Here is a 19,819-nt window from a genome sequence, read left to right on the forward strand (position 1 = left end):
ATCTTGAAAACATGCTAAAAATTATAAATCCATTTTATCTGATATAAAATTTCATTCTTAATTATATTCAAATAAAATATATTTTTTGAAAAAACTTTATATTATAAACATTAACATGTTACATATTTAATAAAATCATTGTTAGTAAACTTATATTAAACATGTGTTGAATTTTTAAAATTTTGCAGATAAAAACATTTCACCAAAATTTTTTATTTTTCTTATTTTAAATAATATCAAAAATCCATAAAAACGACAACAATCATTACATAAAAACATGAATACCATTATTTGTTATTATATATTTTCTCCGTTCGTGATTATGCTTATTAGCAATATTGGTTATAACGTCTTCTTGTGTGCGAATTTTAGCATTGCACGATTTATGAGTGGAACATTTCCACGTTATGATATTGGCACTGGTACTCAAAGCAAAATAAGTATAACCATCAAGCAACACGAGTCTTTTATTTTTCTTCGATTGTATGAATGTGGCAACTGTAATTTTTATAAATAAAAACAATAAATAAATACATTAAATTTAAAAATATATATTAAAAATTATAACATATTAAAAATAAATTCTAACAAAAAAAATATACATATATATCATGTTGCAAAAGTTTTTACTTCAAAAGTACATATACATTTGTACATACATACATATCAAACAACTACATTTTTATAATTATTCTAATTTTATGCAATAAACACATAATTAAATAAATTTAATAGAATTCTTAAATTAAGCGCTATTTTCATTATATTGAAAAATAATCAAGAAGGGCAGTACAGTTCAGTCAATCTGTATTTCCAGTGGTTATATTTGTGAAAATAATTTTACTGAAATATATTTGATAAATTATAAGATATGACAGTTGAGTAGTACAGACTTGAGCTTTTTACAAGGTTTTTTTATGTATGTAGAACGCTTTACGATTCAACGATCATTTTCTATTATGTATGTACTATGAAAATCGGTGATGTTTTCGACTGAATCCGGGTTAGTAAACAATGTATATAAATATTTTCAACAAAAATATTTACATTGTTATTGATTTATTTTATTACAATACATAGTACTTGTTTATTAATTTTAATAAAATACATATTATATTTTATATTGAAAGTGCCTGTAAATTACAATTATAGAAAAAAACTAAGCCAATAGGAAATTGAACTATGCTCAAAAAAAGCCCACTTGGCGACCAGTGCTTTACAGTTTCACTGATACTGATTAGTGAAATAAATTGTTCGATACTGGTGAGTTGGTGAAATTATACTATCAATTATAATAATTATACAACAAAAATAAATTTAAATATAATAATTATACAACAAAATAAAAAGACTAATAATTATACAACAAAATAAAAACACAAGTGTATATTATATGATATTATCTTTATATATTATAAGAATTTTTAGGTTTCAGTTTCTTAAACGTGCTATAAACATGATCATTTGAAAAACATTTTAAAGAAAGAAATGTTTTTTTTTCTCCATTTTTATAGATTTTAAAATTTTGCAAACAGAATGACCATCAGGGCTGTGGAGTCGTTATAAAAAGTAAGAAGAGGTATGTAAAAATAAGACTTCAATTCTGACTCTGAATTTAAAAATGTCAAATTTATTTTTTGTTTTCCCATCTTGGTTCCTATATGGGTTAGATCACTTCAAGTACATTATTATACAATCGTAATTTCACCCACCAATGGAATGAATTTGCTCGAATTGACGAATCTCGTCATATATATGTACATATATACATACATACATATGTATATTTAAGCCATTAGTGGATCCAGAAAATAGTCAAGAGGGGGGGACATTGAAGTTTAAATAATAATCAAATAATCTAATCTTTTTGGCATAGATAATAGCGCGAATGATCACTTTTATATTGCATTAAGCTTAGTCCCGTCTATGTAAATACGTACATATGTATGTATACATATGAAATTAAATTCGTTCATGGAGGGGGCATGGTATCCCCCTCAGATCTGCCTATGGTATGAGCAAACTCACGTAAATCATTAACTTTTACTTTTTTTTCTTTTGATATTTTTTTTATTTAATGGATATATGCACATATGTATATTTCAATAATTTATTTCATAGTTTTGGACCTAATGCGCCACAATGGCCTACATTTGATTGTGGCCTAAGATGGCCTAAGAATGCATTTATTCATAGATAAAAAAAATATTTTATTTCACTACCTAATCATGACATAAAGACAAAGATAGAAACATGACGTCTTGGATCTGCATACATACATTGAGTATTGGTGAGTCACTCTCATCGCAAACATGACCCTATGTGTTCCGATAGTAATTCAATATTTGCATACATTATGAGTCTGTCAATGGCCAAAAAGACGACTCCACACCATGGCAACCATGCATATTTTTTCTTACATAGTGTTGCGTCTTTTAAATATAAATAAAATAATATATATTTTTTTTAATCTTATCTTAATGGGACATATGTGCCATTCGGAGTGACAAAAAATTTCCGAATCGGGTGATCATGTATATTTTTAGCATACGTAATCGAACCATTATTTATATGAACAACGGCATTACAGTATTTACGTACAGAACATCTCCAAGTGGTTGTACCGTTAGTTAGAACTCTTTTACGGAAAAATGTGTGGCCATCTAGCAGAACGAGTTCTTTTCCTTGCATTGATGTGATAAACTTAACTTCTGAAAAACAAACTCACATCAAATGAGTGCGAAGTTACAATAAATCAAAAGATAATTTTTAGACCAAGAGTCCCCAAACTAAAACTCATTGGCCAGAATGTTGCCTGTGGCCACTTTTTTCTGACCCGAAAACAAATCTCAAATTGCAAAAATCTCTGTAAAAATGACAAATGGTAAATATAAACTATCCCTTCCTCCCTAGATGAATGAAATTTTTGAAAATAGTGTTATATATTTTATTTTAAATATTAACATGTGTTTATATTTTTATAAATAACGATTTATTTCAATAGTTTTTTTTAATTTAAAATCGAAAAACAATTAATTTAATTATTTCTAATTACTATTTTACAAGAGACCTCTGCCTTAGACAACTCAACCCTTTACACATTTTTGGTTAGTCTTAATACAGATGGTGCTTTCTAGAAATGCCTAATCTATATATGTAAAATAATAATATTATCTATATTTTATTTTATTTTTAGCAATACATATAATAATAGAGAAGGGAATATGACAATAGAAAATACAAAAAGCCAGACCCGGCGTCCTGTCAAAACCCGCAGATTAGATCCTAGCAAGTAATCCATTTTCATGGCAATATGTTGGAATCAAAACTTGCGGTTTTCGTCTAAATCGAAGACTGAAAGACTATTGTATTTATTTGCACTTGGAGGCCTGTGGATAACAACAGATAACTGAAGTCTGCATGAGCTTCTGTATTTTCAATTTACAATAATCTTGCTTTTGCTCTAAATTAGTTTGTAGGTTTCAATCTACAATTTGTTGGGAAGAGCGAAACCAGTCTTTAACCGTTCAAGAAAGGTTGTCGACTACTCAAACTCTAATATGTAGATCCAAACAAAACCTTGGATTTAAGTGTCTATTCTGGCCTATTCTCTTTCTGCCAATGAAAGGGTCATCACAGAGTTCTATCAGCTGTTTATCAAATCTTCAAATACAACGAGAAAATCAACTACAGAATGAAACCAAAAGCCAGCATAATTCTAACGTGCATACTTAGATTCTCATCACAATAATACGTTGTAAGATTTACTCTAGAATTATGTCTCAGATGGAATAGACATCCACCAATAATACTTCAGAAAGACTTTGAACACACATTCTTCCGGTGACATATTTGTTACCGGAATATCAAAGGGAGAAATATTCGCTCCTTGGTGGTTTAAGTAAATCTGAAATTACGATACCAAAGACTCAAATTTGGGGACGCTTAGTGTCGATTAATATCGTAATATACTATGCCTCACATTTACACAAAAGCTGTTGAGTGTGTCAATTGGAACTGCCTATAGAAGGTCCTAGAAGAGATGGGTGTCCCAAAATAACTGATAACACTCATTCATGATTTATATATACAGAACACGGCAACAGTAAGAATGAACGAGTTTCTTTCGGAAACATTTCAAGTGCAAAATCGTCCGACAGGGATGCATATTTTCTCCTGAGGTCTAAATATACATATATGGGAATACATAACGAGCAGAGTACTGGACGGATGGAAAAGTGGTATAACAACAGGCGGCAGAGTTTTAATATAAGACATGACGCTAATGGCCAGCAATAAGGATGAAATGACTGAACTACTTTGTAGAGTAGAGATCAGTGTCGGCTCGTCTTTATATGTAGGTTGTGGTCTGCAGCTTTTCCAGTATATTATGCATACTATTTTACATATGCATTCTATTTTTGTCATCCATATGGACTGCGAGGCTTCATCTTTCCCAGTGTAGCACTCACGCATGCTATTTTTTTATTTGCATTTGGTCACCAGTGTGGTCAATGAGCTACTACAACCCGATTCACCTCCACTATGAATTCTCACGAACCACCACTGGTAGAAATAGAAAGTAAACACCTGGGTCTAGAAAAACTATTCACAAACCGCAAGATCTCCATCCTCAAAGAGTTGACAGTTTCAGAGCTTTTCTCCACAACATGTATAAAAATAATTCTTTCCTACTTTGGACATATAGCCAAGAAGCTGGTATTCACCGGAGCAGAGAGGATGGTCTCCCATAAGATGGTCAGACCACATTAAAGAACTGACGAAATCGTCTCTAAGCGCTGTTTTCAACTTGGACCAGGATCAGGACCAGGTGGAGTAGAGGAGGCTCATCTAACAGATCCCAGATGATAGAAATGACCATGACGCTCAGCATTGAGCAAACGAGAAATGTCGATTTCGTTGTCGTTGAATCAAACGTTTAGAAGCCGTGTATTTTGGAAGATTGCTTGCTACTTCTGAAGAAACTCCGGCTTCGGCTTGCTGGATTATCTGGAGAGGTTTCTCATTGGTCATTATAGCTTGTTGACGAATTTTTGCTACGATCTTGAATGCTTCATTTCGATCAGGATCTGATGCATGATTATGTTCAGATACAACAACGATAACATTATTTTGATTTACTTTCACACGCCCAGAACATTTTTTTTGAGTACATCTCCATGATACATCTCCGTTAGCCAAAATTCTGTCTCTGCGAAGCCTATATCCATCATGTAAAAGTTGATCCCTGTGCATCTGTGATACAATTCGATCCACAACTACAAAAAAAAAAGTTTATTATTAAAAATATATATGCAAATAAGATATTTACTAAATAATTGAAAATACTGCACATCAACTTTAATTAATTTCACATTCATTGTACGTACAATGTTTCCCCTTTCAATCTTCCGTTCCTTTTCATGGTATCTGTGTAGGTAATAAAAGGGCCGAGCACACTAAATCGATAAATGTTTGTGGTTGAACACAATGGCTGATTAAGCATTTTGTTTAGTGGTCATTCTTCGCCAATGGTCGAACGTAAAGATAAATTAATGAATAATTAAGTATTAAAAGTTTTGAACTGCGCAGAAGCCATCAAGTGTTAACTTTGCTGCACAGCTTGGAGCAAACATTGCATATGTACCTTTTTTACTTTATTTAATAATGAATCGGAACAATAAATTTGAAAGTATTTCGAAAATTATTGAAAGTCAACCAGAAGTTTATCAAGAGGATCAGCTATTAACGGTCGTTGCCCTTATGCAACTGCAAATTAAGCAACTGCAACATATGCATATAAAATAAAATAATCTAAGAACCTTTTTTCCACAGTGGAATAATTCTTAAGACACAAGGATTGTGAAAAAAAATTAAATCTTTGAAATGAAATGCATAACTGAGGATTATATGTGTGCTGATTACACCATATGACTGTTTGTAAGAATGAATATTTTAGTGAAAGGAAATGTGAGAGTAAAAATAATTAATCTTAATGAACAAAGTACAATTTTAATTTTAAGTTAAATATTACACGAGAAAAACTTAACAGTCATTAAAATCGTTGAACACATAAAACATATAAATGTTTGTAATATTTCCAACTTTATGGCAGATTGAAAATGCGGAAATAATTATATGTATAATTAATACATAATTCGGTAGCGTGCAGTTCATACATATGATTCATGCAGAGCTTAAACCGAAACCAAAATACTATTTGCATTAAGGGGGAGGAGGGTTTACGTTAAATTACATATATGGACAGCACGCTACTGATTCACATACACATTTATTTGAATGTATATATATATATATATATATATATATATATATATATATATATATATATATATATATATATATATATATATATATATATATATATATATATATATATATATATATATATATATAGGTAGATGTATGTAGGTATAATTGTTTGTAACATATATAATCAATAATTGTTCATAAACACAAACATTGTACAGTTCATCAATTTTCAGCATGTATTCACTGTGAAATTTGTGATTAAAAAATTTATATACATATGTACATTTCATATGTATAATAACTAGAGACCCATATTTAAGCATCTATTGCATATTTTTCAATTTTAACATTTTCATAAGTCATTTAGCATTTAATAACAAAGATATTGTTCAGTTTTAGCATATATTTCTTTTAGATATCATTTTCAAAATAAAGATCAATTTTAAATAAAGATCAATACTTTAACAACACAATTTATGAAAAGCATACAATTAAAGCAGACATAATAAATGAAAAATGATAATTATTGGGATAGTAATATAAAAAAATTAGCAAAATGCTAACATTATAGATCTCTAATAATAACTGTAGTATTGTGTATGAAAGAAAATACACTTGGATGAAAAATATAATATAAATACATTTTACACGCATTATAACCAGGGCTGTGAAGTCGTTAAAAAAAACACAACTCCGGCTCCGATTTTAAAAATGTCAAATTGATTTGTTTTCCCATTTCTGTTTCTGTTCTGTAACATTTCCAAGTAAATACAGACGTAATTTCACCAAATTATGGGATAAATTGGCTAATTTTCGAATATCTATAATACAGTGACGCATATATTTATTTATGTACATATAGTGAGCTCATGTAAATCATTCATTTTTAATTGAACTTATTTTTCTTTTATTATTTTGTACTTTTTATGAATAAATGCACACATGAAACAAAATAAAACATAATCATTTCGATTCGATAAATGTCATTCTTCTCATTAATTTGACCTAAACATCAGATAAAGACAAAGATAGAAACACTACATCACTCATGAGCCACTCTCATCACAAACATAGCCCTACATATTCGATAGTATACATATATTCACAGTTAAAAAATAAAATAAACGCGAAATCAGCTCCACAGCCCTTATCATAACTTAAAGAGTGCATCCATCCCAAGACTAGAGTTCTTAATCTTAAATTAATTTAAATACATAATTAAAATAAACTATATTACATGCTAGGCCTTTTGCTGTTTCAGCTGACATTCACGGATATCGCAGATTTTGAATTTTTACGATATATTGAATGCAATATTACAGATTAAAATCTCAATCTAGAAATTAACAGAATAAAAAAATAACTATCACAGGAATAGGTGTCCATTCATTAAACCGCAATTGACCAGCATTCAATTAATCGACGATTTTTACATGGTTAAGTTAATATTTCTCAATGAGGCAAACATCAATATCCCAGATATCGGTAAATAAAGTTAGACCCAACGAGGTTATTTTTAATGAAAGATTAATATAAATTATGCAGTGAATTATTACATAACAATTAAATGAATGACATTTTTAATGGGCCCTAATTAATAAAAAATATTTTGTTACAAAAAACAATTTTTTTTGTCCATAATCATAACTAAAACTTTCAAAAGAAAGTTTGTTAAATTAAATTCATTATTTAGAAAATATGCCATTAAAAATTCAAATTCTGTTAAGATCTGTTAAAAATACAACTCAAAATGTTCCATTAATATTTGTCTGGGTGGGGAAAAAAAATCATAAATATATATATACAAATTTTACGTAAATTAATAACATGGAGAAAGTCCCTTTAGCTTATTATATGGTGGGGTGTGTGTGTGCGTATTTCTGATGTATAACAGTTTGTCGTATTTGGTATAAAGGGCTACTTTACAGCCATACATCTTTGAAGAGCATCTCCACCGGACTGTTCCATCGACTAAAGGTTTGCAATAGCAATAGGCATATCCATCTGACAAGAGAATCTCCCGTCCGTTTCTCGATATAATCGTTATGTCTGAAACAGTATTTACATATCAACTTCCATCTACAAATAAATTGCTGCATATTGACAATAAATAAATATAATACAATAAACTATATATTCAAATTTTGAATGTAATCCTGATTCATGAATTGGCAACCAAAATCTTGAATTACTCAAAAAAATCATATGACATTAGAAAAAGAAGATACTAATTGAATCATGATAAAAATGATATTTTTTGTCAAGATTATTTCACAATTTTTGAAAAAAGTTTTTGAGTCGGGTCCTTTTCCTACAGAGTTAAAATGTTAATAGAAACAATAAGTTCTTTCAAATAGCAAAATGACAACAAAAATATGCGGAAATTTCTTATAAATACATGCAAATACAAAAAAATGTGCATGAAACGAAATTTGAAAAGTTTGCATGCATTGAATTAGAATAAAAAAAAATCAAGGAATGTATTTTAAGAAATAATTTATTATCCTTTACAATAACAGTAATACAAAACTAAATGTTGGTTGTATGTGAATTTTAAAAGGATTCTAAACTACATAAATAGTATTTTCCGAATTTTGATCGAGATCAATGAGATAGAATGATAAAAAGTCATCGCATATTTTTCAAAGAAAAAGAAAATAAATTGATAATATTGTTAAAAAATTACACACGTATAAGAAACAGAGTCAGTAAGATTACCTAAAATAAAGAAACATGAAGAGATGTGGAAAATAAAAAATTTAGTGTTAAGAATGAAATATAACATTATAATTGTACAAAATGGATATTAAAAACTGAAAACTTAAAAAAAAAATAGAAGCATTAAAAGTGCAATACTAAAAAAATTGTTTACACCAAGGACACAAAAAATTTCGTTATGCTTAAATTTCTTCAAAAAACTATAGGATGGCAAAACGGATTTTGATTAAATCTAACATAGACCAAGTTTATTTATGATACAAAAAATAGCGATGACAAATATTATATATATTAGTTAATTTTTTTCTTTTGTATATATACATATGAATATAGATTCAATTATTTGCTCAATATTCACATATTAACTATCCGAAATATCAAAAATGCGTTCGCATTCTGATGATATACTGTAATTGCGATCATCAATATGATCGATGCGCCTGGAGTCCATGATATCATTATCATATGTTTCTGGGTGATTGTGAACTCCTTTACTCAAAGATGTACCGTGACGCGAATGGATTACAAAAGCACAACCCTTTTGGAATCTCTTGCTGCATCTCCAAATCATTTTTGTGGCTGTACTGAGTCGACGATCCTCACATAACACATATTTATCCACAACTAATTGGATAAAACCACGAGTTGACCTAATATAAAACCAATCTGTAATAATAACAGCAAATCAGTTAAAACATCTATCTCAAGACAAATTTCCAAAAACAAAATTTATTGAATCTTGTTTACAGCCAAAATATATGAACTACATTCTAAAATAAATTACCTGTAATTTTTATTAGATGACATTTCATCAGTTCACAATAATTGCAATGTATACATATAACTCAAACAAGAATTATTTATTTATAATAATTCAAAGTGTGTTGGTTTTTTGTGAAAGTGTTCATTCTTTCTTCTAATAATGTGGCCATTAAAAACAATTACAAATGCCAAACAAGTAGAAGTTCTACAAAATCCTTGTAGTGAACAACGCCAGCGTTCATGTCCATGGTGGTTCACTCCTTTAAAACCATAAGTATACCCCTCATACAGCAATAACTTTCTTCCTTTCAGCGACTTCGTATAAATCAGTTCTAAAAATGGTGTAAATACAATCGTTTAAGGAACGAATGGTACCAATATATGTAGTATAAAATATTTGCACAAAACTATTTATTACAAACCAATCTACATATGTATGTACCTAAATACATACATACAAGGAATAAAAAAAATGTTATAATTTGTGTGTTAGTTACTTGTAATATGAAAAAAATATATGTATGTATGTTTAATGATAAGAATACAATCAAAACACCAATAATTAATAAATGTTTATAATTTGAAAAAAATTATACAAGTATGATACTTTAATAAATAATTTACCATATCTTAAAACATGCATATCCTGTTACAATATTTAAGGCAAAAACTGACCAGAGCATGTACCAAAGTGTGTCGATTTCTATGATTGGATTTACAAAAAAATAAATGACTATTTTCAGATTAATATATTATAACGGCGGGCTCCGCGAGACTTGGTCACGTCTTATTCACCAAAAAAACAGATTGGCTATGACGCGGGTCAATTTATAAGTAATAATCGTTTGCTTATATTATATTATCTGCTCAAAAAAGGTAGAACAGTGGTAAGTTTCGATGGGAGGTGTCGGACCATCCACCATACAGTCTGAATCTAATTTTCAGCCCTTCCAGAAATATTTTTAGCCCAAAATTATCTAAACCAATGAAAATTTCCATCAAAAGAATCGTTAAGCTCGTATTTCGATCTCAAAAATGCTTGGATTTCAATGGGATTATGTTAAAAATAAAGAAAAGACATTCATTTGTATTTTCACTATATGGAAACATCTTTTGAAAAAAAAAAGTTCTCTTATAAAGAGCCAGTTAAAAACTAGTAATGTACATAAAAATAAGTGAGTAAAGCGTGTTTAATTATAATGCAACGATCCCCTTATATTAGTAATTTTTCCCATTCATTCCCCCTTATTCTATGCATTTACGACACCGAGAGAGCATCTTCGATGAAAGTCAGGTTCTGCCTTTATAGTCTTGATATGAACTGTTGAAAATTCTAAAACATAAAATATGGCGTTTTCAAATAAAAATGAATGAAAAATTCGTTTGTATTTTATATTATATTTCGAGTTTAGTCTTCTCTAATTAAATGATTGTGTTCTTTTCGAACATCAACAATTTCATTACAAATCGTGTGAATTTTCATTAGACATTTGGTAGAATAATTTGCTGAACACCTCCAAATCTTTTTGATTCCATTAGATGGGCTGTTGTTGTAAAACGTTACCCCATTATATCTCAAAGATATTTTACCTGCGTTGTTTGTGAAAAAAATTGCTAAAAAAACAATAACAACCAAAAATTAAAATAATGAAATTGGAAACAAAAAAATATTAAACCTTAACATAATTCTTAACAAGGTTTTTCAATATTAAACTTGGAGAAATAAATCTTAGAATAGTTTTTAAAAATCACAGTATTAGTTCAACGATAATGGGGTTTTATAGTTAAAATAAAATCTCAATGCATACAGTTCGGCGCCAACACTCACAAGGTGAGGATCAGCACTTTTCTATATAAAGTACTTTTCCATAATATGGTACACGTTGGTTCTATTTGTATCATATTGTAAGATCAACATCCATAGCAAAGCTGTATATTTATACTGTGGAAAATATCAAACAATCCGTACATTGTTAAGTTCGTAATTTAAAACAAAACTTAAGGCATATATTGTAAATTTTTCAATTAATTTCAATACAACACATAAAAATAGAACTTTATTGAAAACAGTCGCTTTTTATTTCATCATTACATACAATAATTTACAAATGCACATACTTTATAATACATAATATTTACATACATTTTACAAATAAATATTAACATCGAACAAATGCAAATTTCGCCTTAAAATAAATGCAATTGTACATACATATAAATATGATAAATGATTTATACTGAGTTTATGAATGGAATGATTCTTAACTTATTCATAAAAGTAACGACTAGGAACAACTAATGCTGCTTTTCATATATATAATAATTATAAATATACACCTATATAAACACACAATAATACACGTAAATAAATAGTTTAAATTTCAATTCAAAATGTGTACATACTAAACACTGAAGGTTTTAGAAAGTTAATCAAAATTTAAAATTGCATATGAGAAAGTATCCCTATTGATGAAAACAGATATTAAAAAGCATTGGTTAATTATTTTTGCATTTACATACATACATATACATATGTATTTAGATATGTAAAATTGAAAAATAATTTCCACAGCAGAGCATTGCCTTTTCAATTAAAAGAAATATATGTAATGTATAAAGATCTTATAATATCACACTTTTCAAAAGTATTCAATTTTACATAACAAGTGCAGAAATTTGACACATGTATGTTGAATATATTAAGCATTCAGATCATTGGTGTAAATCACTTTCTTTTTAAATATATATGCCACAATGCTGTTACAGAAAATAAAACAATTTTAAGTACAATTCAAGTTGATCTAATATACATATATGTATATTAGATTGTATGAATCTGTACACCAATTGGTGTACATATTTAGGTATTAAAAATAATTTAATGATAATAAATACATATATGAAAGAAACGTCTCTTAGAAGTTTCAGTTTTTGTTGTGTTCGAATAAATAAATACGGTAAAAATATACAAATATATAAAACATTTACAAATTAACCACATATATCACAATCTCAAGTTATAATAACAATTTAACATTTATGACAAATAAATTGTATTATTATTCTTTTTTAGGATAGATTTCGTATTTTCTGATTCAAGTGTATTGCAATTACTTTAAAATAATATTAGAAATGAATCTAAATTGAACTCAATAGAATTGCGTAAATTGAAAAAAAATTGTTAAGCAACAAGATCGAGAGAATGACACTCCATATTAATGAAACGGACGTATAATACATCATTAAAAATTGTTTACAGCTTATAACTAAATATTTACACAATGATGTACAAGTTAACTGGTGGAGAAAATGTTTGACTACGGTGAAGAAGTGATTGGTTTGTAAGGAGTAAGGGGAGGTAAATGCGAATGTCTGTCCTGAATGGCAAATATTCGGTCTTGCACAGTGTGCACGTATGCTGTGCAGGTCCTTCTGGTGCATCGCCATCTCACTTTGTTAATTTGAGGATGGGTCTTTTCAGCGTAAAATGTGTAGCCCTTCAGTTTAAGGTGTCTTCTACCTCGATTTGATATGACGAACTCAACTAAAATCCAAACAAACGTTGTATTCCAAACCAAAAACGAAATAGCTCGTCCTAAAAATATGATTGAACTAATGATAAACAGCAGGTTCCTTTTACATGTGAATAGAATAAAACAGTTATAAAAAAAATCACCATTTATTAATCGCATATCTGGTATAACTAGTACATGTAATAAAATACTGAATTCATGTAACAGTGTATCATGTAATCCACTGTCAATAGCTTTCTGACGATTTGGACATCAAATCGTTCAGGAATTGATTAGTGAATGGACGCCATTAAACATGGAAAAATAGAATTAGCAGTTGGACTTGATCACGGACCTCTTTAAGTCTTCCCATCGACTGCCAACGGGTCTTTGGACCATCTAAGAACAACTATTCTAACCTTAAATCCAATTTGATACAATGTAGTAAAATAAAATCTTATCTTTTTGATATCTCAACATATAATAAAATTTGATAAGCTGCAATTTTAGGAATTCGATTTCGAATTCTTTAAAGCGCTATCAGAAAAATTATAAAAAAAATATAAATGCTGCAACTATTAATCTTAGATATATAAGTACATATTCATAAGTACTTATGTATATATGTATATATACATATATATATATATATACAGAAGATTTACGGCCAGATGTATTTCGTCTATATCGTCAATGACTTGTTCCATGAAATGTCTGTTCACAATTTATATGTCGATATTTTAGTTTCTATTACCCTTATTCTGACTCTTGACATACAAAATCTATGAACTGAAATAGTCAAGTCGAATTTATGTAATCTTAAAATATACATAATATCAAGTAATTTAAAGTAAAAAAATATATAATTTTGAGCACACATTAATTGGTCAATTATTCCATACTTGAATAACCTAATTCTGAACGATCATTTAGGCTCAAATTACATCAAACATACAAATTATAAAACTCAATAATAATAAAAATTTCTGGCAACCTTTATAAAACATTAATTGCCCCTGTATGCTCTTAGTGCGTATGTTTTCCAATAACTATCTTCACTACTTTATCACGATCTGTAAGAATTCTGACGTTACAACTCTCTTTTTCACACAGCCATAACAATTTATTACTGTCTATATCAATATTTTCTCGAGTGTACAAATATCCATCATAGTTAATCTTTGCAATCTTTCTTTTTGGCACGAAAGCATCCAGTTTAATGGCCTTCACTGAAAGAGGTAAATGAAAAAAAACATAATTACAATGAGAAAGTTAAAACATATGAAATCGATATTTTTATATGCTGATGTACATATGTATTATATCAAACGTAAATGAAACGAAATTGCAATCTCCTTTCAATTTTTCAAATCAATTTTTTTACAAGAATCTTATCAAAATTTTAATTAATTAATTAATTCGAATTAGTATTTCAAAATATCATGGATAATTATGTAACGAAAATCTGTTTTCTTTTCACTTATGTACAACTTGAATTTGAATATGTCTGTACAATTAGCTAAATTAGTCTCCTTTTAAAAATGAGATGCCTATTTGTATACCTACTAAAATTTCAAGAATATGTAAACAATACAGATGTGCTATGATAATATGTAAATAATATACATATGTAAATAATCTTTTGAAAAAAAAAATCGGATGTGACCATTCTACGACTTTATGTATGTATTTGAGGAATATAAAAAGGTTACAAAACAAAATTCGATAATTAAACATACATACACGTTCACACATACCGACTATGAGAGCATTTTCGATATAAATTGAGCGCAAATGTAGGGGAAATTAAACAAGACAAAAGTTCTGATTCCGGTTGTCGGATTTTGATCTTTAATTTTTTTTTATTACTTAAAATCACTAAGTATTATACAAATTAAATATCAAGAAAATAAAAATTACTACTTCCGGTTTACGAATTCTGACCAAAACCTCATTAACTCTAAGGTAGTACACAAAGAATACAAATTTGTATAAATATTCAGCTTGATATGTTCAGAGGTGTGGAAAAAATCGTGCGGTCACAACATTTTTCACTTTTCTAAGAGGAAAAAATCCCACTTCCGGTTAATTAAATTTGATGATTTTTTTTAATTGTCATCACATTGATATATGAATTATACTTGAATTTTCTCGTGAAGAGCACACATGTTTAATGGGTCGCAAAAAATAGTAGAAAAATCGAACAAGAGTAAACTGCCACTTTCGGTTGACAGATGTTCACCAAATTTTATATATAACTTGGTATTGAGCTTAAACTTTTATATATGAAATTTCAGTTCAATAAATAAAAGGTTTCTGAGAAAAACGTCAAATCTCTAGAGTAAAAGTACGCCTTCCGGTTTAACCGATACTAAGTTTCAGTTCGATACGACAAACGGTGTTCAAAAATCTCCAAAATACACACATACACACACATTTTTTCCAGATCATGAAAACATGATCAGTGATCGATTCCGAGTTGGAATCAGTCAAATCTCGAATTTTCGCATGATCACAAAGCTTCATCTATTGTTACTACGTACATAGATTAAGTAAAAACAATATTTATAATCACTTATCACATTGAAAAAAAAAATCCTCAGTACATATTACATTTTTAGAACTTTCCCACATGAAGTTCTAAATAATTTTGGAGGATTATGATTGTGATGGCCGGTAACTTGTAAAACAGCATTGTTGCTGGTGTATACACGAGCATTGCATTTCATAGAATTATTGTATTGACAACAATACCACTTGATTTTGGTCTTGCCAATATATTCTTGATTGTACACATAATCCATATATACCAATTGCGGCTTTCCTCTCATTGACGCAATATAGGATACTACAAAACAAAAATTCAATTGAATTAACAAAGATTACCATTTCTTGATAAGAATTAAACATCACAAGGCATCTATTAATACTTGAGTAAAAATCGTTTACATGGCAAATTAAATGAGCACTGCAATAAGTTTCAACATTAGTGATCATTTAACCAAAAATAACTAAAACAATACAGACTTTTAGAATATATCACACAAAAGTCAATAATTAATCATAAAATCTTCATCGGATACAACAAATACTTAATATTTACAAGCAGCTTATATTCACATTTTTCGATGCAAGTAGTACCATTTATATAATATTGCATATTCAGTTTTATCAATACTAATATTTTACTAGGAATATAATTAAAATAAAAACACAGTTCATACTAGGATATTGCTATAATATATGTGTAAAGTATGATATAACAACTTAATAATCGCAATTATAACTAAATAAAAACAAAAATTGTTTCAAAAACAAAAAACATACATACATATAAAACTAAAATATTAAAATCTACATTCAATATGTAATTTTATTAAAATTTATTCATTATATTGAATTTACAAATAAAAAAAGTGAAAAACAATTTTCTAATCATTGCTTTTCAATTATTAAATAATAATAAGATAGTTTAACCAAAGTATAATTATATATTTATTTAAGAAATAATGTCAGCTAGTAAAAAAATTTCATTCACTGATTTTGAATCATTTTATTTGTGACATAAAATCCACAAAATACACTATATTTTCTATACACTTACGATTATATGTATTTGTATTAAAAACGGTATTTATAAAAATATAATACCTATGGAATTATACATACTTTAACAATGGCACAGTAGAGAATGATTCAGAAAAATAATTTTATTGTAATAACACAAATATAAATTCAAAAATTAATGTGTCAATATCTTTAAGGCCTATAAGGTAAAAACCCTGAAAACCGATTTCTTATTCACTCAGTCTCGTTTAACATATCTATACGATTTTTAAAGTTTTGATTAAAACTATATGAACTTACAACTCAATTTGAGCACCCACAAACAAACAACAACAAATAGATGGTAAATCTTATACAACTAGTTATTTTTTGTGAGCTAAATTTTTCAATACAATCGTCACTATTTAACCTAAATTACCCAAAGTTTTACAAATACACCCATCACAAAAATAAATAAAGAATGTATATTTAAATTATGAATAACGTATAAAAATTGGATTCTTTTTTGTGTAACACACATTAAATTTGATCTAGTACATATGTACATTATTCACAACAATATATACATATACATATGTAGTTCTAAGGTTGGATTAATATTTTTTCATCTATTTGAAGGGGGTCTTCACTGGATCTAGTCAATTCTTCTACACTCCCTACTCCGTCAATCGATCCAGTGTTCACTTCAATATAAGATGCTCGTAAACGTGAAGACGGTTGGTGATTGTGTTCCTTTTGTATTTTTACTATTTTACTACCGATAGTGTGTAAAATAGCTTTACAAGTTTTGTGAGTAGAACAAACCCACGTAACCTTCCCATTACATACAACTTTTTGTCGGAATGTGAAACCTCCCACTTTCATCAGCATTTTTCGTTTTTGAGATAGCATTAATACACCTGAAATTGAACTAAAAGTTAAACATACATATATATATACTATGCCATATAATTTTAGTAAAATTAATTATGTAAATTTATAACAAACATACAATACATATGTACATCTACTATAAAATAAGTAAAGACAATTTTTATTTTATGATTTATTGACATTAATCAAATATCAAAAGTTGTTTTAAATACTAACATATAGAAGTTGTTTGATGGGTATTATAAAATTAATTACCATAGTTCACTTTGTTTATAAAAAATAATCAGCATTATTAATATGTAATATACTGATTTAAACAAATTTTTACTAAAAACCACATAATAATATATAAAATATGTAAATTTATTCTTATATATTAATTTTAAACAAAACAAATAAGGAATATATATGAATTAAGATTAAAAATAAATAATACAAACATATTTTTACTCTTAATATTTTATTGGGTTCTTTCTTTATAAATACAACACAACATATATAGATAAATATGAAAAACCGCATAATTTCATAATTGTCGTTTTGGTTTTTGTAAAAAAAAAGGTTTGTTAAGTTTTTTATTCACATTGTATACTATTTTTAAATTGGGGTAGTTTTTGGTTTTAGTGATTCGTCAAATGTAAAACGTAGATTCGTCAAATATCAATAAAATTCTATTGGATTGAATAATTTCTTTAACCACATATTTAATAACGAAAGTGGATACAAGATAAATAATAAATTGATTACCTAAATAAATTTATTACCGGTGCACCACAAAGGGCACACCGGTAATAAATTTATGTAATTATAAATGATATTTATTGCACATGTATTTACCAATATTTTGTATAAGTCGATAATCGCCAATTTGTTCAGTGTAATATTTTTTATTCTACAAATTCGAAACATTTAAACTACAGAATAAACAACGAACGATAAGTGACCATGTTTAATTTTGATTACTTGAGGAAGATATAATATTTTTACATGATACTTAATGAGGAAAAGTTATCTGATAAAGATTTCATGTGACAAACTTCAAATCAATTATAAACAATATTGATACCATTTTAATGATTGAATTTTAAATTTGCAAAAAAGCACGACGATAAACAGATTTATAATTTCTGATGTTGCTTCATCAGAAATTATAGATCTGTTTAACTATAATGGTACGAATTAAAAATAAATTCCCAAATTCTAGAATAATAACATTATTTATCGTTTGGTCAGATGATTTGTACAACCTTCGACGTTTATATATTAAAACGAAAAAGCTTATCTACATACATATGTACTAAAATAGTCGATATGAGTGTTCAACAAATATGTAAATACAATTAAACAGTGATATACATTCGAGTTTTAAGTGTGGATAATATTAAATGCGACGGACGTCATTGAAACAAGTTTGTACACTTTATCGTGAATAATAAAAATGCAACTTACGATTCGATTCGCGTATTAAACGCGCAGCTTCGACGGCACAGAGGTTATGTCAAATTCAAAACGTTTCCCAGAACTAGATAAAGCAGAACCGCGTGAAACAAACATAACAGAAAGCTGACAGAGCGACTCGGACAGTTCGCGAACGACTAGGTGAGTGGAAACGAGCAAGCGACGGAAAACGCGCGAATATTACGGATGTTTACAAATATGTCAAACGTCAGTTACACTTTGGTTTTCCGAGCCCGAAGCCGAGCACTCGATCTGATCAATGGCAAGTGGTGTGATGTCGGTCGATGTGATGGTCTGTTTTGATAATTGCACAGGGGCTTCGCCATTCGAATCGAAACAGGACGCGAGGGGGGGCGGGGAGGGGCGCCAACGGAGACGGAAACGGGAAAGGAAGTGCGGGGGACTCCAAACGAGGGGAGGGGGCGACACGGAAAGCAATTCGGAAGTCGGGAAAGAGTGGAAAGGGGCGCGGACGCCAAACAGTGCTCGACGAATGGACACTCCAATCCTCACAACACAAACGTCTCGTTTTGACAGTCGTCACGGCTGCCACTACACTCTACACACCACGCGTGCAAAAAACGCTTCTCTCGTTTTCGTCGCTTTCGATGTGATTACCAGATTTCATGTTCAGAGTGAGCTTATGGCTTAACTAG

General features: G+C 28.8%; 1 protein-coding gene across 10 annotated transcripts in view; it reads right to left on the bottom strand.

The window, feature by feature from the left end:
- The window catches only part of LOC143919269 (uncharacterized), a 494,191-nt gene that overhangs the window by 315,367 nt on the left and 159,005 nt on the right, over positions 1 to 19,819 (bottom strand). The window contains exon 5 of one of the 10 annotated variants that reach the window (XM_077441495.1): positions 3,195 to 5,279. The exons of 8 other annotated variants lie outside the window; for them this stretch is intronic. In XM_077441495.1, coding sequence (XP_077297621.1) covers positions 4,888 to 5,279 — 392 coding nt within the window. In that variant the 3' untranslated portion in view covers positions 3,195 to 4,887. Of the gene's footprint in view, positions 1 to 3,194; positions 5,280 to 9,302; positions 9,658 to 19,819 lie in introns of those variants that run through there. One more of the 10 variants, XM_077441496.1, reaches the window with a different exon arrangement.

Source organism: Arctopsyche grandis, chromosome 11, assembly GCF_051622035.1.
Source record: "Arctopsyche grandis isolate Sample6627 chromosome 11, ASM5162203v2, whole genome shotgun sequence".
NCBI lineage: Eukaryota > Metazoa > Arthropoda > Insecta > Trichoptera > Hydropsychidae > Arctopsyche > Arctopsyche grandis.